We start from the raw sequence: 22044 nt of genomic DNA on the forward strand, positions 1-22044 counted from the left end.
GGTATTGTGGATGATCTGCCTTGAGATTCTGGGTTATACGGCTGTGTGGAAGGGCTCTTTGGCAAAAAGGCCTAAAGACCTTGTAAAACTGCAACTCCCATGATTCCACAGCATTGAGCCATGGCAGTTCAAATAATGTGAAACTGCATTAATTCTGAAGTATGATTAATACCCCAAGGCCCCTACCACAGCTGAATAAACTCCCACAATATCTGGTTTGAACTGGGTTATATTGCAGTGTGGACTGATAACCTAGTTCAAAGCAGATATTGCGGGTTATTCCTGGGTTACATGGCTGTGTGGAAGGACCCTGAGTCCACACAGCCATAGCAAGGCAGAAAATACCACAATATCTGCTTTGACCTGGGTTATCCGAGTCCACACTGCCAAATATTTCAGCTCAAAAAAGAAAATGTGGGATTTTATTCAGCTGTGTGGAAAGGGCCCTAGTTCAATGTGGATTTGATACAGCTGTGTGGAAAGGGCCCTAGAGAGGGAGAGGAGCCATATAAGCCTTCGCCATCTTGCTTGACGGCTTCTGCGCGTCTTCTCTCACTCTCAGAGACGCACAAAGTGAAGATTGGGACGCGCATGCGCAGACCGGCGAGCTCCTACTCTCCTCTCGTTTGCCTCGCGACCGCGTGCGCCCCTTCCGACCACGCTTGCGCCTGCGCCCCCCAGCCAGCGGGCGGGCTAGAGCGTAACTTCTCGCGAGACCTACGGGGCTATATATTGGGGGAAGGAAAAAGAGGCGGGCCCTTTTCTGCGGGTGCACTAATTCCGTCCGTTAGACCCAGCAGGCACCCTTCGGCTGAAGAGAGAGACGACGCTGTTGCAGAGATGGAGGACACCGACATGGACAGCATGGGCTCCCTTCGGCCACAAACCTTCCTTTTCGGTAACCCGTTTTGTTTGTGTCGCCTCCCTCCTCGTACTCCTCGGCCTGGCTCGCCATGAGGCCTTCCCACGTGGCCTGGCCTTCACTTGACCGCGGGGTCTTGCGGGCCTCCTTTGTTAGCCTTTCGCCCTCAGGCTGGACGGGAAAGAGACCCGCCGCCACCCCTTGGGCCTAGCCGTCCTTCGTGTGGCCTGTGAAGCGAGAAGGAAGGAAGGCCTCAAGCCTCTCGCTTGAAACGGGAGGCGCCCCTTCCCGTTTCCAGCCCAAATCAAGCTCCCCTTTACTTTATCCTTTCTCAGCAATAGGATCCGTGCGCCTTGGGGTATGGTCATTATCGAGAAGACGAGCTTGCTGCCTTAACTAGGTTAGGATTTCAGAACAAGACGTCCAACTCTTTTATTGCTCCTCCTTAGGATCCCAGGACCCTTCCACACAAGCCATATAACCTAGAATATCAAGTCAGACAATCCCACAATATCTGCTGTGAACAGGGTTATCTGAGTGCCCTTCCACACAGCTGTATAACCCAGAATATCAAGGCATACAATTCCACAATATTTGCTTTGAACTGGGTTACCTAAGTCCACACTGCCATATATGCCAGTTCAAAGCAAATAATGTGAGATTTTATTCAGCGGTGTGGAAGGGGCCCCAGTCTCATCTTCATCATTATTTTATATCCCGCTTTTATATAATAAGCTTTATTTCTTCTCCAGCCCGACTCCTTTATTCTCCCTCCTCCTCCTCAAAAAAAGCCACAGGAGCCCAGGGCCCTTCTTCCATACAGCCATATAACCCAGAATATCAAGGCAGACAATCCCACAATATCTGCTTTGAACTGGGTTATCTGAGTGCACTGCCATACATTCCAGTTCAAAGCAGAAAATGCAGGATTTTATTTGGTGGTGTGGAAGGGGCCCCAGTTTCATTATTATGTGTATTTTATACCGCACTTTTTCTCCACAAGGAGACCCCAAATTTCAATACAGCTTAAAATCCATAAACATTAAAACAAAATTGAATAATATTGCCATCCCTTTTATGGCCAGATGTACATTTTCTGAGGAGTTATTTATTTATCTTGTCAGAAGCAAATTGAAATGCAGTTAGAATGTATAAAAAATCCACAGTGTTAAAAAAAACTTGGCAAACGAAAACAAAGTTTAAAAACTAAATTTCCTTTGACCAGAAGCTGGCAACACTCACATGGTGTGGACTCTACTTTGTAAGTAAATTTATAAATTTCTTAAGGTTGACTCTGCATCTTGTGGTGCCAGAGCACAGTCTGTTCAGTACCTTCCAAGACGCCCAGTCTTCTGCGTGTCCTGGAGGGAGCCTCTCATTCCGTATCAGCCATGGCTTGAGGTTCTGGATTTTAGCCTGCCACTTTTGGACTCTTGCTTGCTGAGGTGTTCCTGCGAGTATCTCTGTAGATCTTAAAGAAACTATTTCTTGATTTCAGACATTGATGTTGCTGGCTGATATCCAAGCAGAGGATGGGCTCAAGATGTCAATGCCTTGGTTCTTTCCTTGTTGGCTGCTACTTCCTGACAGATATCAGGTGGTGCAGTACTGGCTAAACAGTATAATTTCTGCAGCCATGTTGGACGTAGACATCCTAAAAACTTTTTAATACAACTTAAAATTTACACATATTAAAACAGAATTAAACAACATTAATATTAAAACAAGCCAAGCTAAAAACATAAAATCATATAAAAAGTGCTGGACAAGATGCCCCTAACTCTTTGAATGTGTTCTGAAGCTGGGTGTATACTGCTGTATAATGCAGTTTTAATCATCTTTATATGGTCAGTATTGCTGCAATATATGGATCTACACCAGTGGTTCTCAACTTGAAGGTCCCCAGATGTTTTGGCCTTCAACTCCCAGAAATCCTAACAGCTGGTAAACTGTCTGGGAGTTATGGGCTAAAGCATATGGGGACTCACAGCTTGAGAACCACTGGTCTACACTGACCACGTGATGCAAATTCAAACTGCATTATATAGCAGTATACATCCAGTATATTGAGCAGTGCTTTGAATCCCTGGCCCCATTAAAAAGTACAGGCATGTTGAGCTTCCATTATCCAGAATTCCCCAAATACTCCCAAAATTGTCCCCATGGCTGAGAGGATGATTCCTTCGCTTTCTGGTCGATCAGCGTACTCAGTCTTGGTCTCATGCTTAAAATTATTAAAACTGATTTGTATAAATTTACCTTCATGCTATGTGTATACGCCATATCTGTACTGCGTATAGAGGTTGAGCCTCCTTTGTCTAGAGTTCTAAAATGGGTCAAAATTGTTGACATGGGTTACTGGGAGACTGACGCCATCGCTTTCTGGTAGATCATACATGCAATTGTTAAAGAATAGTTTGTCTAAATTTACCTTCAGGCTATGTATGTAAGATGCATATGAAACATCAATGTGTTTAGACTTGAGTCCCATTCCTGGGGCCTCTCATGTATATGCAAGTATTCCAAAATCCAAAAAGTGGAACATTTCTAGTCCTGGGTATTTTGTATAAGGGACCTGTATTTTACATGTGCTATATTGTAGTGTATTGAGTTGGTGCTGCCAAGACAAACATTGGAATGAAGCCAAGGAGAAAGGCCCATTAGGGAAAGCAACCAACTGCTACTAGGCTAGAGGCTGCTTTTGCTGCTATTGCAGAGAGGGAGGATGTAGAGTAAGATGGCCAGGTGGTTAAAATAGTGGAGCGAGGCCTGGCATGATGCTGTGGGGTAGAGAAAACAAGAGATGGATGGCCATGTGCCTGAGGGGGTGGAGCCTGATACATCTTGAAAGTTGCAGACAGGTAATTGGTAGGAGGTGCCTCCTGTATGACTTACAGGCATATGGTGAAATTACACTCCTTGTTCTCAACTCTGAAACTTTAGACTGTAGGGTTTAGACAACACCTGCAAGTGAAATATCCACTTTCAGACTAGGTTTTTAAAAGGTAGCTGTAATTTATTCAACGTTGAGCCACTCCTTTTAAATCATTTTTATGTGGATTGTTATAGTTGTTAAATCTCAGTCCAGTTTTCCAGACATTTAAATATGCTGCACCGTCCATTCCCAGTTAGTGCTATAAATGGTTTAGCAGTACAATTTAGTAGTTTGCACAGTCACAGCTTGTTCTCGTTGCTTTTGCAGGATGTGAACTAAAAGGGGACAAGCCATTTCATTTCAAGGTTAATGATGAAGAAAATGAACACCAGCTCTCTTTAAGAACGGTAAGTCCTGGGGAGACAGAGGCACAGTGACTAAGGTACTAGTGAGTAAACAAAGATTGGGCAGAAGAGCAGTCCCCCACCCTCTTGTCCTTTAGGAAAAACCTGAAAACTTTCCTGTGTGAAATAGCTTTTAATTAGAGTTGAAGAAGCCTAAGCTATATTTTTAATCAAATTGTATCTACTTGGGGAATGTTAAATTGTTTAAATTTAAAATTAAACTTTAAAATGTTTTATTTATTTAATGATAATTATAAAAGGGGGTTCTATCTTTTTAATGGTTTATTTTATGTTTATATTTAACTGCTGTTGTAAACTGCATTGAATCTTCGGAGAAAGGCGATATAGAAATTTCCCAAATAAATAATAAAATAAATTATAAGCTATCAAATGTGGCCCACCATGGAATTAAGATTTAATCACTGAGGCAACCATTGAAGATCTGTTTGAAGCCCACAGTATTACGTACGATATATAAAACAGTGAAATTCTTAATACAGTAGAGTCCCACTTATCCAAGATAAATGGGCCGGCAGAACGTTGGATAAGCGAATATGTTGGATAATAAGGAGAGATTAAGGAGAAGCCTGTTAAACATCAAATTAGGTTATGATTTTACAAATTAAGCACCAAAACATGTTATACAACAAATCTGGCAGAAAAAGTAGTTCAATACGCAGTAATGCTAAGTAGTAATTACTGTATTTACAAATTTTGCACCAAAATATCATGATATATTGAAAACATTGACTACAAAAATGTGTTGGATAATCCAGAACGTTGGATAAGTGAGAGACTACTGTACATGTGGAGAACTAAATATAATTAGAAATTATTAACTATTTCACTTTTAAAAAACAACTTTCCTGAGAAGCCTTTTTCAGGCATGTATGTAATGGCGTTAAAATTCACAAAATTGACATCGTGCTGGGCATCTTCATTGTTCTTTAGCCATTGAAAACAAAAACTAATCAATATACTATTAATTTCTAATCACATAAAGTACTGTTAAATGGAATATTTTAGCTTAACTGTTGGAAAGTGATGGTAAAGATGTTTGTGGAAAGTATGTCAGATGTTCTGGTTTTCAAAACACATATTTTGTGACACAGGTTAGTTTAGGAGCTGGTGCTAAAGATGACTTGCATGTTGTCGAAGCAGAAGCTTTGGATTATGAAGGCAACCAGATCACAGTCACACTGGCATCATTGAAAATGTCAGTTCAACCTACGGTAAGATTGTCTTTTGAATTTAGTGCGCATCAGATATCAGAAAATTATATATAAATTCTATTGATTAGACAGGTTTGAATTCTTAACATGTTAAAAATGCCATAACAAGATTTTTCTATGTAAGTAGTTGATATGGAGACCTTAGAAAGGGCTGATAATGAAATACAGTGAATGCTCTGAGCCAAATCTCGAGTCTTGTAGAAGCTGCTTTTCATGAGAATTCTGAAAATTGTTTGCACTATACAAGGTGGCATATAAACATGCTTAAGTAATATTGATAGTTTCAGCAGGAGCAGATCTTCCATTCTAAAAACAAAGGATGAGTTCTATTGTTATACTATTGAACCCTACTCAGATTTCAACTGTTTTGGTCATAACAACTAGACAGCACTGTCTCTAAAATCATCTGGCCGCCTAGGTTAAACATGAGGTCCTCCAGCCTTCAAGATGATGTTTGAATAAAGGTGTACCTGTGACAGCATTCCTTACATAGGTACTCTTCTTCAAATGTGTTGTCATCTTTTGCCTGCTTCACTTCTCACAATTTGCTAAGAGGAGTTCTTACCTCATAGGTCCCAAATGTCAACTATGACACAATCTAAAATATGCTTTGTTGCAACAGGGTGACACCCACAATAATTTAGCAGATTAATCAATTTATTGAATGCTAGAGTGGTGCTGAAAAATATAGCAGAGCTACATTTAGTAGCTTGTTGACTTGTAGAGGGATATGAGATGCATAGTTTATTTCAAGTAAATGTGTGAACTCTCCCTCTGGTGCTTGGATTTCATGTATGCTTTGCCTTCTGTTGGAAGAAATGTATAAAACCTTGAAGGTCAAGCAAAAATTGGGTTCCATCCTCCATTCTGCAAGATTAATTTATCATCTGAGTTCACTTTTCTAAGTTGACTTGCATAGATTAACAATTGAGAATGGTCCTCTGACCCCTTAACTGAATCGGAATTTATCAAAAACAACAGTGAAGCCTTTGCTTCAGTCACTCTGGGGATGGGGATGTGTGAGGTTGGGGAAGGCAGCCTCTGATCCTGTTGCAGCCTTGCCTGCTCAATTGCCCACTTGGGTATTTGTAGAGCCTGTTGGCTGGTTTGAGTTGAGGTGTACCATAACCCCAGTTCATTTTCTAGACCTGAGGGATTTGCTATTTCTAGCTCAGGTGTGGTACTGTATATTTGAGATCAACTCATTCAATCGTGCTCTCTTCTTTCCACTGATTCCAGGTTTCATTAGGTGGGTTTGAAATTACACCACCCGTCACCCTCAGATTGAAGTGTGGCTCAGGGCCTGTTTATGTGAGCGGCCAGCATCTTGTAGGTAAGAAATTCAATTTGTTGTTTTAACCTGGTATTTTTATTTCATACATTTGGCAAAATAAATTCATCTGTTTCATCTTTTAGAGAGTTGGCAGATCTTAATTTCATCATGTTTTGCTTTTTAAAAAAGCTTTAGAGGAAGAACCAGAATCTGAAGATGAAGAGGATGATAAGGTTCAACACAATATGGCAAAAAGACCTGCAGGTGTGACTTTGGCTAAAGTTCCTCAGGTAAGTTTTGAGTGGTGGAAACTAGCTGTGACTGCATGAAATCAGTATTATGGGTAATACATAATCAGTATTGTCTATTGTGGGTCACTTTGGGGTTTTAAGTGCCAAGCTTTAACTTTAGTGGTTAGCAGTCCCCCCCCAAGAAGTGATGGGTAATTTTATGTTATGAAGAAGTTAAAGACCAATTTTGTATAAATTAAACATTCTGTATAAATCTATGTGTGCTGAAAAGTCTAAACAAATTAGTATTTATTTTGCAATAACAACCTCAGGGTGCATCTGCATTGTATTTATTTATTTACGGTACTTTTACCCCATCTTTCTCAGCCCTGGGGGGGACTCAAGGCGGCTTCACAACATGGCAATAATTCAATGTCTTTAAAACAGTACAAAAACAACCATTTGGATAAAATATTAAAATATAGTTAAAAACAAAATATTTAACTCCAAACAACAGAGTAAATAACATAGAATTTATTTACTACATTTGTATCCCGCCCTTCTCACCCCGAAGGGGACTCAATTAATGCAGTTTGACACATGAACTGTCATGTGTCAGAACTGTGGTGTCATGGGATTTGTAATTTTAGGAGGCACCATCTGTATCAGAGAAGGCAAGAATTGCATTAACTGATTGTAAGTTAGTGCAGTGATAAGAGAAAATATAGCGAATCTTTGGCAGTGATTGGGGTTTGGTTCCAGGACCCCTTCACAGATATTGATGTTCCATGAATAAAATGGCAAAATCAAAAGTTTTTTGGGAGAGTTTGGGGAGGAATATTTTCAAGTCATGGATAGTTCAATCTCTGGATATGGAGCACTGCCTCTGGGTGCATCTACTACACCATAATTAATGCAGATAGATAAAACTTTGACCCAATCCTATGGAATGATGGGAGTTGTAGTTTGGACTGTTTGGAAGAGAAGTCTAACAACCTTGTAAAATGATATCTCCCATGATTCCATAGCACTAAAGTGTCAAACTGCATAAATTGTACAGTGTAGATGCACCCTCAATTTCCATATATTGGAAGAGCCTAAATTGGAATTGAATCGCTGACATGTATTTGCTTGCCTTTCACCTATTGTCTTAAAGAAAAAAGCAAAGCTGACTGAAGATGATGATGAGGATGATGAGGATGACGAAGATGACGATGAGGATGATGATGATGAAGAGTATGTTCTCTTGTTAGAGAAGATGTCATAGTTGGAACTTTTTTACTTTTCCTATACTAAAGAATATGTATAATGATACTCCCTTTCCTCTGTGTCTTTGATGACATGATACTCATGTGTAGAACTATTTAACTAACATGACTCCGTAACTTACATACTATATCCTGTGATGTTTCCTATCTTTCCTTTATTTTAGCCTTTTTATTGTTTATTTGAGTTAATTTTAATGATAGGTATTGTTAGCTGAAGAGTAATATCATACCAAGGAAGTGAATGCCTTGAAAATGTTCCCTCAAAAGTATTTAATTGGTTTATCACTTCATTCTGCTTTATAACTATTTGGGGACCTACATGCATCCTGTAAAAATTCATCCAGTATTAAAATGGAAGAATTTTGACTTTTGCTGACTGAAAGTTTTAAATAATTTGTGAAATTATTCTGTTAAATTTTATGTGCTGTTGCTATTCCAAAGGATTCCCAAGGAGTGTAAAATTAAAATAATGGCTGTTTCTTTGTCTGTGAAGAAAACATGTTTCTGCTCTTAGGTTACTGTGACTGTTGCATTGCTTTTTGTTTTATCTCAGGAATATAAAAGCTAGATGAAAGCATTTTAAGATCTGTTCTTTATTATACAAATCATGACATTCATTTAATTGTAGAGACGATGATGATGATATGGAGGAAGACGAGGAGGAAGAAAAGACTCCAGTCAAAAAGGTAACTCAATACAATTCAAAGTTGTTAATATGGCAATGGTAGTTGGTCTTAGGCCTTTTGTATCTGAATTTTAAGATAAGCTTGGAATGTTTGAGGTTGTGAACCTTGAGAAACTAAACTCACTGCTTGTTTAGAAAAAAAATCATATGTGGTATGTAGCTTACCTGAACAATACGCAATCTTAAGAAATTGCACCACCGTAAGGGAATGGAAGTATGACTTCTGTAATAGTCAAGAATAAGACATGAAAGTAAATAATTTTGTGTGTCTACTTGTATTCCCTTTCATCTGTGTGCTTAATTTGCTTGCTTTCTCTTTCTGTTCTCTTCAGTATTGTTTATCAAATGATATCTCACTGTTTTAACTTTCAGTCAGTCTCTCAAAACACATCCATACACAGAGTAGCTAAGGTAGAGCAGTGACAGGGGCCTAAATCCCAACATTGTACTGCTGTTGCAATACCAGAGCATTGAAAGCTTTCTCTCCCTCTCCTTTCCCTGCATTTCTCCATTCTGACCAGTTCTGAAGAGTGTTGGAATGCACAGAGAGCTGAAAGAGTCCGAAACAATCCCACTGATGTAAACAGTTTCATTAACATAGCTGGAGTCCGTTATCTATCACTTCAGCCACTTTGTGCTGTACTTTCAAGCAATTAGGCATAAGAAGATAGGGAAATATTAAGTTTTCATGAACAGTGTAGCATTTCGTCTTTGGTTGGTTTAGCTACAGCAGTTTTATTAAGAGCCTCCAAATCAATTGGCTTCTTAATCTTTTTGCAAATAGTGAGGTACATTCTCCCAATGCTTTATTTACAGTTTAATATAAAATGTTATTGAACATGCCTTAGACATTGAGTTGTTGGCTTAAATTGCATACTGGAAAAAAATCTTCAGTATTGAATGAATTTTTAAAAAAGAAAATCTGCTTTCTCTCCTGGGAGAAATTGAATAATTGAACTGTTTAGATTTTGTTTCTTCATTCCACATTTATAAAGAAAAGTTTTCATATAGCAACACTAGATGGTGCTGTGGTTTAAAATTTGGAGTAGGCCAAGGTTTTTCTAATTGTATCATGAAATGCTATTTAAGATTAATTTATCAGCATTAACTTAATTCTGTAAATGTAGTTTTCCATTTATTTTGAAAACAGCCACATTTATTAAACGTCATCTCAATCATTAAATGATTCCTACAGCATTTATTCTTAAACATTGCTTCACTTCTTTGGCTTTTTTAAATAAAATTATGTTGCTTACCAACAAATTACAAAGATTCCAGAATTGTTCCTCTTGTTACTCGAGATAATGTAAAGATATCTCATAAATCATTAAATACCTATTTATAATAGGTTGGTAATTATTCAGTTTTCGGAGGCATATTTCTGACATTTCAGTAAGACTAAACTGAGAATTAGCTTTGATAGAAAATACTCAGCCTCTGGTTAAAGGAAAGGAAGTAAAACATACTTTTATATGTTGGAATTGTTTTTGTTTAATAACAATGCGTAAAGCAATCTGAATAGAATTGAGCTGAAATGATGGATACAATATCAGTTTAACATAAAGGCAAAATTACTACTAATCATACGGTTATCCTTGAGAAAAGCGTGGGTGTGCACTTAAGCATAACACGAATACAGAGTGCCTCTAATATCTTGACATTAGTGTGCTAATCATTTTCTGGTGCTTGATGTATCTTAAAATAGATCAGTAGTTATTGCTAAGTAAAGTTTCACATTTATTTGTACATTATCATAAATGTCGAGCATTGCCTAGATGCTGGAGGGATTGTTGCCCTCCTGTTTGCCCTTCCTCTCTCTCCACTGCATTACTTTCTCCTTCCTTTTCCTTCTTTTTCTCTTTCCTTCCTTCCTCCATTCTAACCTCCACCCTACCTTCTCCAGCTCTGAGAGAGCCTACTTTACAATATCTCCATGGCAACAAGTCTATTTGAGGCTCTTTCCTTTCTCCCTTCTCCTCATATATATGCTACCTTTCGATCTCAGTGACATAAAAAGACCTACTTCACCTAGAAACAGCCTTGTGGTACAGATAGACATTTGCTTTCATACACATAAATAGCATTATAAAACCACATTCTAGCTGCAGTTCTCTGATTCCAAGGAAGGTATATCAGACACTAACTGAACATCTTCCTCTACTTTTGGGTAGTGAGGTCCATGCATGTCACTCCTTCATTTTATGACATTTTCTCTCTGCTGTCATGGGATTTATTAAAGGTCTCCCCTCCCAGGTGCCCGTAATGGGAAGCCCGGATTCAACGGGATAGCAAGAGCACTTGTTCTTTGAAGCCACTTTTCTCTTAATAGAACAGGGACATGGCAGCCTTAAAGCCGACACAGAAAAAGTGCTGTAGTAATAAGGGTGAGAAAGTGAATCTTCCATCCTGGCCCTTGGATTTATTGAGGGGTTTGGTTCAAGGCCCCTGTGAATATCAAAATCCATGGATATTCAAGTGCCATTATTTACAATGGCATACTTTAAATCAAGATTTGCTTTTTGGTATTTAAAAAATATTTCAAGCTGTGGGTGCAGAGTTGGTAGATAGGAAGGGCAAGCTGTAATTAGTATTAGATATGGATTTTGTAATGCTTTGTATTTTATTAATAACATTTTAATAATCTGATTGGTTTCATAAAAATACTTCTAAGGTTAATCAACTTCAGACAGGTTTGCACAATGCATGGCCCTCCAGGTGTTTTGGACTTCTGCCCCCAGGATTCCTTACTTGGACAAGCTAGCAAGTGCTTCTGGGAATTGGAGGCCCAAACACCTGGAGGGTCGCAGGTTGTGCGGGCCTGACTTAGGTCATGCTATTTGAATGTGCATGGTGATATTTTAAAATTATACTTTTTGTTATTTTAAGTGAGATTCAACTTTTATTGTAATTTTAGCCTGCCCGAGATTTGGCTGTGAAAAAGACACAAAAATCAAACCAAAATGGAAAAGATTCTAAGCCGACAACTCCGAAGCAGAAAGTGAGTAAATGTTGTTTAACACACTGTTAACTTTTCTACAGGCTTGTATAAATGTAGAGATTATTTGAGTAGTAGCGATGTTAATCTTCATTACATCTAGGTTATAGCTGTCTTGAGTTTTAGTTGTTTGTGTACTGCCATCTTATGCTGAAAATTTGATAGTGTTGGAAGTAGATGAGTGGGCAACTACAAAAGACCATACAGAATTTCTTAAGTGTGTCAGAATGTGTGTGTGATGTAAGACAATACATGTTAGATTTGAAAGATGAGTATTCTGATAAAAAGTCCACATAAAGGTGTGTGTTTGTTAGAATATATCATATCAAATCATATTAAGTGCTTTGTTGTAGTCAGTTTATTGTTAGGTTAAAAAAGTTTATTTAGTATATAAAAGGGAAACTTGCACATGAGATTATGCTTTTGTTTAAAATATTGGATCTGCTCAGATAAAGCAGAGTACAGGGCACTTAATTATTGGATGACTCAATAATAATAATAAAACTTTATATGCCGCCACCATCTCCCCGCGGGGACTCGGGGCGGCTTACATCGGGCAGAGGCCCAAACAACATAGGACAAAATATAGGCAACATAATACAAATCACATTATAAAAGGATAAAACAGTAATACAATATATCAATTAAAACAAAAATATAGGATAAAAAAATTGCATTTAAAACACATAAATGGTAAAATCGTAATAAATACAGGATAGATTATTTAAAACCCTCTGGGGCTGATTAATTAATGACTGTATCTCCAAAGGCCTGCTGAAACATCCAAGTCTTCAGTTGTTTCCTGAAGGAAGGTAGAGAGGGAGCCAACCTAATCTGTCCTCAAGGACAGAATTTTCATTATTACAATTCGAAGTGTTGTACATAGCGTTCTACATATGTTTGTGGTTGCTGATGTATTAATGATGAGACCATAAATTTCGTAGCGTTTCTTTAGGCAACGAGTACTCGGAGGTAGTTTTTCCAGGCCCTTCCTCTGAAAGATAGATTGCACACCACCTGTTATTTGTTGGTGGCTCATCCAAATACTAATCAGGACTGATCTATCCTAAATTCAAAGATCAAGCAGGACCTGGTGGCTTTAGGGCATTGAAGCACTTTGCCAAATCTTATAGGGTAATGAAAGGATGTTAAGCTGCAATGATTAGTTGTTAAATGATATTTTGTAACACTGTTGAAAAACCTGTGGTTGATGTGTTTCAGACTCCAGAAACCCATAAAGAAAAGAAACCACAGACTCCAAAAACACCAAAAACATTCACTTTGGAGGAAATAAAAGCAAAAATGCAGGCAGTTGTACAAAAGGTAAGTTCATCAACCACAAGGAAATTGAATAGTTTTAGTCGTTGAACCCATATTTGTGAGAAAAAGAACACAAAGTTTTGATGTTAGATTCTTGCTTTAACTTTGTGCTTGGATTTTAACGTTGGTTTATGGTAGCCCTCTGTGGACATGGGTGTAAACATTTCTGGGAGCCACAAAATTGTTGAAATACAGTGAGTAAACATAACAGGGTTTTTCAAAATGATGGACCCAATTTCAAAGCAATATATATCGTGATGGCAACATGTTACAATTACACAGAATGTTACAAATTATTTAACGAGTTATCAAGTTTTTACTAACCATTTGAGCCAGTAATAAATCTAAAAAATAACTCCAGAAACAGAATATCTGGGTCGCTATCTTGCAAAAGAACTGAGGCTAAGGGCTGCCATCTAGTATGACTCATTGGAAACTATGCCACAGTTCCTTTCAGGTGGTAAAGTTTCATTCACTGGCAGTTCATGGTTGTAGAGAGTGATTTCAGATGAGGTCCATCATTTTGAAACACCCTATATATCTTGTATTACAGGCAGTTTCTTGGTTACAAGTTCTGTAGGTTTGTTCTTAAGTTGAATTTGTATGTGAGTATGTAACTCCAGCCAAAAAAGAGATTTGGATTGCATGAAGGAGAAAGAACATACGTGAATGTTGTGTTTCTTTTGCTGCCTGTGCTCTTGTCCAGAAGATTTCACCTCACTTTCTGTCCTTGAGACAATTGGATTTTGAAAATTTTGTGTTGTGGTGGAAACCAGGATAAGTGGGAAAGCTTCAGTAGATACACCTTTTCCCCATGATTTCCTCTCACTTCCTATTGTCTCACCCCTGTTTGTAACTAGGAGTTGTATATAAGTTGTAGGTCTGTAACTTGAGGTCTGTCTGTACTCTTGAGAAACATACTGTTTGATTATGTTTTCATGTAAAATTGTTAAAGTATAAGTTCATTGGTTAGTAATTCACTAGCAATAGATCATGAACATTACTTTGGATTTTGGGACAAGAAGTGATTTTCCCACCTAGCTTTCTCTTGATCATTTGTCTTACCAGAGATTGTGGGGTGGAAGAATTAATAACTTTTTCATTCTGGGTGTTATTGTAAGTTTTTTCTTGTAATCTTAGTAGATCAGAATATCTTCTGAACAACGGTTACATGGTTTATCTCTCGGTTTTTCTGAGAGTAAAGAATTCTGCACAGTACTTGCATATGAACTAATGAACTCTTGATTTACCCAGCCAGGTGTGTTGGGACATTTTTATATACCACAGAATAATTCATTGTGTTTATATTTGCTTTCTTATTTCTTCAGGGAACTGCTCTTCCTAAAGCAGAAGCCAAGTTTGCAAATTATGTTAAAAACTGCTACAGGACAGAAGACCAGAAGGTAATTGAACTGACAAGATCTTGGTGAAGTCACATTTATAGTGCAAATTGCTTACCCACCCAGTATTTTTTCATGTAGGTTTTTAATCTTTTGTTTAAAATGCAAGCAGGGGCTGTTTCAGTGGTGATTATAGAGAACATAAGATTCCTTTATCCTTTTATGTGATCCGTGGGCCCTGTCCTTCAGCCCATAGTATTCTTCAGAAACATTTTGACCAAATAAAGCGGTGTTTGGGTTTTTGTTTGAGTTTCATTAGCTTGTATTTTTGTTTCTCTTTTCCACTGAAGTAATGCATTAGAATTTGGGCAGTCTGGAGGCTTTTGGTTAGACCTGTATTTCACTTGCAGAATTCCTTGAAATAAATTTTTTGAACGTTTCTGCTTCCCTCAAAATGTTCAAAGCTGTCAGGTGGAAAAATCATAGTGTGTTGAAGGAGAACGTTTGAAAGCAGCTGATTCAGCTGCTGTAGTGGATTTGGACGTAAGGCTGGGCAGTCAGAGTTCAGACAGCATTTGCTAGAGTTACACCCTTCCTTTTGCTTTCCTTTACTATGCTTTATAGGGTGACAGAAGCCTTGAAATACAAAATATATTGAATAATTTTGCAGTTTGTGTACAGAGTGTATCTATTTTATATGCTTTTTAAATTTAGCAGAAATTTCTTGAACCCTGCATGCAGATGGAAGATACTTTTTCATGTAGAATTTAAATTGTAAATTTCATCTAGAAAGAATTTTGTGCCCATAGATATTTGAGTATATATTGTCAAACCTTTTCTAAATAAATGTATAGTGCTTAGTTGCAGGTATAAAGTAAGTTCAGTGGGTCTTACTGCCTGGAAAGTAATGTTTAGAATTGCCATCTTAATGACTTGACTGTTCTTCAGAGGCGATCTGCATGGAATCAGACTCATTTTTCCTTTTGTCTTCTTAGGTTATTCAAGCACTCTGGCAATGGAGGCAGACCCTGTAAGCAAGAAGTTAAATGGTTCCTTTTGAGTTACAGTTCTGTGTGTTTAACCATTCATATCTGGCTGTCCTTTTTATAAATGCTAAAGCTTCCCCTACTGCGTCTGATTAATGTTGTCCAGAATGTTTTGCCAAGAATGTGCTGTCCAAAATGCCTGTTCCGTTTTTTTTTAAGACCAGGACGCCACCCTTTTCATTTCAAATATGTATGGAATGTTTTGATAATGCATAGTAGTGGTGGTCAGAAAATGGAAACGGGAAACTAAATGTAAATGTGAAAATAAAATTTAGTATTTTAAGTAGCTTTGCTTTTTTTAAAAACGGTGTTCAGGCTTTTTTTCTGTACCAGTTGTAGCAAACCATACTTGTCTGGTAACCCAGGATGTGAAATTTCTTTTAAAACACCTTCTCTTCCACCCAGTTCGGTGCATTTCTGTATCTTTTAACCTCACCTGTTTCTATTGCTTTCTAATGCATGAGTGTCATCCAGTGGTTGTGTCCTCAGCCTGACTGAGTGCTGATCATTATTGTCTTCCTTAATAAGCTTTCATCTGTTTGGTACCTGCCAAGGTTGACTCAGTTTTAGGAGTTGCTGGCTAAACCTTCCTGTATTAAGGAGAAATACATTCTAGTGTTCAATTAAAATGGAGACGCAGGAGAACATGTTTATTGCCTATGAATATAATTTTGATTAGAAAAGGCAACATTTCCATGCTTAGGTTACTTGGTTTGCTCAACATATTTTAAAACTTTGGATGGAATAAAAGCCCATGAATCAATACAATCCTTGATTGTCTGAAAAATCCTTATGGCAGAGTGTTTTGTTATGGCTGAACACATCACTATATCTTCTGTGTTTTTAAAATAAATACTACCTTCTTCACAGTACAGTGGTAAGCATTTAAACCAAATTATGTAAACATTTAAACAAACACGCGAGTAAGACTAAATAAATGCACAGTCAAGAATGGCAGTGTTGTAAATTTCTGAAGAAAATTGGTGAAAGCCTAGACTTCCAGCTGAGAGCAGTAGGAAAACAATACATTTGTTTGTGTTCAAGAAACTCCCTGTGATGATATGGGATGGAAAAGATCAGTATTCCATCTTTGACATTTTTCCTCTCACCAGATCCATATGTGATCTGCCATAACTTTCTGCTTTGTCAGAACCCACACTACATTTAAGAAAGACTTTCTTAACCATACAGAATGGTTAACTGGAAGTAAACAACTAGGACCTGCAACAAAGAATTTTGATGAGGGGGAGCTCCGATAGTCTATTTGTTTTATAGCCTTTGTTTTATGTTGCTTTTTTTCTAACAGGCACTACGTTCGGTGGATGATGAATCAGATAGAGTCCCCATGGACCAAATTTAGGCTTATCTTTTGCTTGCTTTGATTTTTTTCCCCTCAGTTTTTTTTAATACTACAAAGATTAGGGATCCCCCAAATTCATTGATGCTGCCCTTTCTCACCAAATCTAGTGTTTTAGTCTTTTTTGACAGTCTGATTGAATGTGTTGTTTTGTAACCAATAAGGCGCCAAATGTTTTCCAGTTTGCTGTATATATCACCCATTGGATATATACAAATAGTTACTGTGTTTACTATTTAAAGTTTAAAGGACAAAGCAGATGTTGGGCGTAGGCAGAAAATACAGAGGAAAGCTGTCCTCCCCCTTCAATTGAGACATTAGTGAATTGAATACAGTGAACAGAAGTGGCATGTTTTTAAGAAACAATGTATTCCAATTACCCTGTGATAAGGGCTGGAATGACAGTTGCATGAAGTGTAATGTGAGAATCAATTAGATTTTTGCTAGGTTTACTCGTGAGCTCACTGAGTATACTCGTTGACTTGATGGAAATGAAAGGATGCATCTGACAGCTTTTTATTTTTAAATTGTAATTAAATAATCTTTGATATAAAGGAATACCTATTGGAAAGGAGATGTGTTCTTCCATGGGCATGTTCATTTCACAAAATGCCATGGTGGGCATTGCCAATAACAAATCCCTGGTTTCGAAGAAGCATGGGTAATACTCAAGAAGCTAAAGGCAAAGTCAGAGATAGGACATGTGCTCATAAACGTGAAAGCAGTCTTGAATCACCAGAAGTTTGCTGTCTATGAACTCTAAACCATATTAAGTTGAACTGATGCTGAGGTTTCTTTCACACTTCGCAAACCCAGCACTGATTCTACATCATTTGTCATGGCTGGATCCTCTGAGATTCTGGGGTTTGTAGTTTGAGGAGGCACTAGAGGTCTCTGGCTGAGAATTTGGAGTACTATTTAGACTACAATCCCAGGAAAGGAGGAACAAAGTGCTATAATTGTGCTGCTTGAGAGATCTCAGATTCATATTCTCAGGCTACCATGCACACGGTAAAACATTCACAGGACACTTCGTGCCTCTTCAATTTTTCTGGGAAGCTGGACATTGAAAAAAACATAACACTTTAGTTACATTGAAAAGGGATTTCAGTTACATACAACAAAATTCCAAAATAACTTAAACAGGAAAATTACTATGATAAAAAATAACCACATGTGTTGTAAGTTTCTGGAAAAGCTGGTCTTAAACGTTTAACATGTTGGTAGATCTTATATATTGGATCATAGGTAGAGAAACATCTTTCTAGTAATGAGTCAATCTCTTCGCAGTCAAAAGGGTGCAAAAATCTACTTCCGTTGGCCATTTGTTCGAATTCCAAGAAAGAAGTAATTTAATAAAACTTTCCCTGAAAGCCAAATTTACTCAATGTAAATTCCCAGAATTTCTCAAAATGTAGCTGCTATGGAATAACAACACAATAAATTGAGGAAGAATTAGCAGTATTACATCTTCAATTTCCTGATTTACAAAGAAGTTTTAAATAGACATGGTAGCAAATGTGCGCAAAATAGCCATTTTTGCTACATAAGACATAGTTGGGAGATCTATAGCCATATTGGTTATAGATGTTTAAACCATGGGTTTAATTATTCAGATCTGCCTGTTACCAATTCTCTATCCCCACTCCTGCTGTAAACTTTGTGTGCCATTTGAATAGAGATGCCAAAAATGAAGACTGGCCACAGTAGACACCACCATATATAATAAACTTAAACACCCATGGATGTTGGTATCCACAGGGTTCCTGAAACTGAACTGCAATGGATACTGAGGGCTCACTGTTACAGAATACAATGGATATTCCTGGCTTGTACCCTGTTTCAGTGTAAAAAAAGATGGGGAGGGAGGAATGTTGGTCATATTCTGTGCTCTGGATGCTGAATATAGATTTTTTTTCTTAGCAATTTCAAAAACATTTTGGGAAACAACAAATTTGCCATTTTTATGAAGGTCAGTAGATTTTTCTCACTAGCCTCAGCATCTAAAGAAATAACAATTGGCTGATTCGTTCTGACTGAGCAAAACCTCTGCTGAAACGAAGCTCCCACATAAAGATGTTTTTAAAAGTTCTGTCAGGGTGACAATCTTTAATGAATTTCATTATTTAGAAAATGTTTCCCATTTAATCAAAAGGTGTAATTGAAGTCTCTTGAGAAGTTGTCATTTAGGTTTGTCCAACTTTGCCCAAAGTTCTTTCAAAATGCATCCTAACTCAACTGAGTGAAAATGGAAACCGGTAATCCCTTGAAGGGGAGAATAAATAAAAAGTAAGTGAAATACAAACCCCGTAGGAGACACAACAAAAGAAAAGCCAATTGTAATAGTAAATGCCTAATTAGGATGGTAATTCAGGGTTTTTTTGTTTAAACACTGAAAATGAGTTGAAACAGTGTCTATTCACACTACCATCCCAAACACAAGAGCTGGAGAAGTGGATATACTTTTAAAAGAAAACTACATTTAAGGAAGTCAAGAGAAGCAGGTAACTGGTTGGGTCTTAAGGGAAGTTGGGGATTTCAAAAGTACATGTCATAAGCAGATCGGAAACCAAAAGACAACTTGTAGGGACCCTGGTGCTATTTTTTGAACCAATATTATTTGAGTTGCTCTTGAAAGATGGAAAACCGAGCTCACTTGGTTGTTTTCAGCTGGACGGGGTCTTAAATTGATGGTTTGTGTTAGAACTATCCACTGGACCTCCCACAAGTACTAAATGATTCCTGGAAGCAGCAGATGCTTTTAAGATGAAAATATTTGGATTGCTCTTTGCGCAGTTCAGGATCATGAATGTAATTTTTGTCTGGTGAAATACTGCTTAGTTTTTAAGAAATGGGCCTTAAAAATACAGAATGAGTAGGAGAGGTATTTGAGAGAGAGTCCTCAAAGAATAGCTGTGACCTCATTACTAAATGGAAAGCTCCCTTCCATCCATTAATTTAGTTACTTGGTTGAAGCTGACCACAATCTCATCAATCTATTAGTGAAACATGCCACTTAGTAAATTACTATGTCTGAAAAATAATGGTAAATCCGCAAGAGCACGAGCTTAATGTAAAATCCAACCTTTGCAATGTCACATTACAACACAACAGGGAAGTAATCCACTAGAAGACTACTTCATGCAAGACACAACTGTATGGATTAAACGTTGGTGTGTGATATTCATGTAGGAAATGGTCTTGTATGATGGTCTTGCTTATCAGCTGGGTGGTATTTAAACAGCTGGAAACAACTTTTTGAATAAATGTCTTGCTGTGTTTAGCTTACTAGAAAAGCAGTCTTATAGCAACGTGATGCTACCTCTAAAAGCAAAACTATATTTCTGAGATATAACCATGTCAGCATTAAGTAATCTAGGGCAACAAGTAAAAAATCAGATTATATTGTACTTTTTTATGGTCCACTATCTTGGTCCATCATTTCCTGGTCTGATTATTTCTTTGAAAAAACAACTTCTGATTGATTATCTGATCTATGTATCACTTGCCATATTTTAAATGCTCTTTCAGATACACAGCACTTCCACCAATATTCATCTCACGGGAAACGCAACCTAAATCAGCAGTCATGTTCTTTAGTGCTCTGCATCACCCCAGATTTCTAAATTCAATCTGACTTGTGGAAGTTTTAACTTGGCTATTATTATACAGTTGCACTCCAATTCTAGCCCTCCAAGTGGCCTCTTGTTGGGTGTTTCTAGGCATGACTTTTCTCAACAGAAGTGTCTGTTTCAATCCATAATCTGGGCAAATTAATGCAGTTAAAATTAAAAACACTATCTCCCACTCGGATACTAATTTGTGACCCATTGCAATCAATCTAAGGAGGAGGTTATTAAAACTAGAACAGTTGTACAGGATAAAAGGCAGTGTGGGAGAAATTCAGTGCAACAATTTAGAAAATATTTCTAGGGTAGCTCTGCAGGAAACAGACAGCCTCATATTGGTAGCAACATTGTCTAGCTCAGTGGTCTGTGTGGAGGGGCATCCATGGGGGAGAATCAAGCAGTTGTCATACTAGCTTAAGGTAAAGGTTTTCCTCTGACATTAAGTCCAGTCGTGTCTGACTCTGGGGGTTGGTGGTCATCTCCATTTCTAAGCCAAAGAGCCAGCTTTGTCCATAGACACCTCCAGGGTCATGTGGCTGGCATGACTGCATGGAGCGCCATTACCTTCCCGCTGGAGCGGTACCTATTGATCTACTCACATTGGCATGTTTTTGAACTGCTAGGTTGACAGAGGCTAGGGCTAACAGCAGGAGTTCACACCGCTCTCCAGATTCAAACTGCTGATCTTTTGGTCAGCAAGTTCAGCAGCTCAGCGGTTCAACCCACTGTACCAAAGGGGGCCCTTGGAGGTGCTGAGGAGCCTTATAACCAAGGTGAAAGAAGAAAGTGCAAAAAGTGGGTTGCATTTAAACATAAAAAACCCAAGATTATGGCAACCAGACTGATAACTGGCAAACAGAGGGAGAAAAACGTGGAGGCAGTGACAGACTTTGTACAGGAGAGTCTCGCTTATCCAACGTAAATGGGCCGGCAGAACGTTGGATAAGCGAATATGTTGGATAATAAGGAGAGATTGAAAAGCCTATTAAATATCCAATTAGGTTATGATTTTACAAATTAAGCACCAAAACATCATGTTATGCAACAAATTTGACAGAAAAAGTAGTTCAATACGCAGTAATGCTATGTAGTAATTACTGTATTTACGAACTTAGCACCAAAATATCATGATGTATTGAAAACATTGACTACAAAAATGCGTTGGATAATCCAGAACGTTGGATAAGTGAGTGTTGGATAAGTGAGACTCTACTGTATTTCTAGGTGCGAAGAGAGCAATGAAAATAGTGAAAAGTACAGACATTATACTGGCACTGAAGCGTATTTGGTTAATAATGGCAAATCATGTGAGCCCTGACCTGTTTTACTCTCCTTGCCATCTTGTAACTGCAATAAGATTAAAACCACCTGCTTCCAGGGTTAAAATAGGACCAATTTCTTGTAGCATTCAACAAGGACAAGCTAGTTAATTTAAAGTGTAGCTTACTGAAACAAGCCAAGGTATTTGAATAAAAAAGACATGCATGTGAAGAAACAATACCATAGAAGTACCACCACAAAGGACAAG

At 37.9% G+C, this 22044-nt stretch overlaps 1 protein-coding gene across 1 annotated transcript; it reads left to right on the forward strand.

The window, feature by feature from the left end:
- The first annotated feature begins 739 nt into the window (after positions 1 to 739).
- Positions 740 to 16298, forward strand: npm1 (nucleophosmin 1). The gene is made up of 11 exons (XM_003215250.4): positions 740 to 898; positions 4065 to 4144; positions 5254 to 5373; positions 6613 to 6706; positions 6836 to 6936; positions 8033 to 8112; positions 8773 to 8830; positions 11744 to 11827; positions 13046 to 13147; positions 14473 to 14547; positions 15480 to 16298. The coding sequence occupies exons 1-11, from the start codon at positions 841 to 843 to the stop codon at positions 15516 to 15518; spliced, it is 891 nt and encodes a 296-aa protein (XP_003215298.2). The 5' UTR covers positions 740 to 840; the 3' UTR covers positions 15519 to 16298.
- Positions 16299 to 22044: the final 5746 nt, after the last annotated feature.

Source organism: Anolis carolinensis, chromosome 1 (assembly GCF_035594765.1).
Source record: "Anolis carolinensis isolate JA03-04 chromosome 1, rAnoCar3.1.pri, whole genome shotgun sequence".
Lineage (NCBI taxonomy): Eukaryota > Metazoa > Chordata > Lepidosauria > Squamata > Dactyloidae > Anolis > Anolis carolinensis.

Excerpts from the sequence above, each read along its gene's own strand:
- npm1 (XM_003215250.4), top strand. The coding sequence starts at position 841 with ATGGAGGACACCGACATGGACAGCATGGGCTCCCTTCGGCCACAAACC. Across the intron at positions 899-4,064 it reads GCCACAAACCTTCCTTTTCG|GATGTGAACTAAAAGGGGAC; the intron begins GTAACCCGTTTT and ends TTGCTTTTGCAG. Across the intron at positions 11,828-13,045 it reads CGACAACTCCGAAGCAGAAA|ACTCCAGAAACCCATAAAGA; the intron begins GTGAGTAAATGT and ends GATGTGTTTCAG.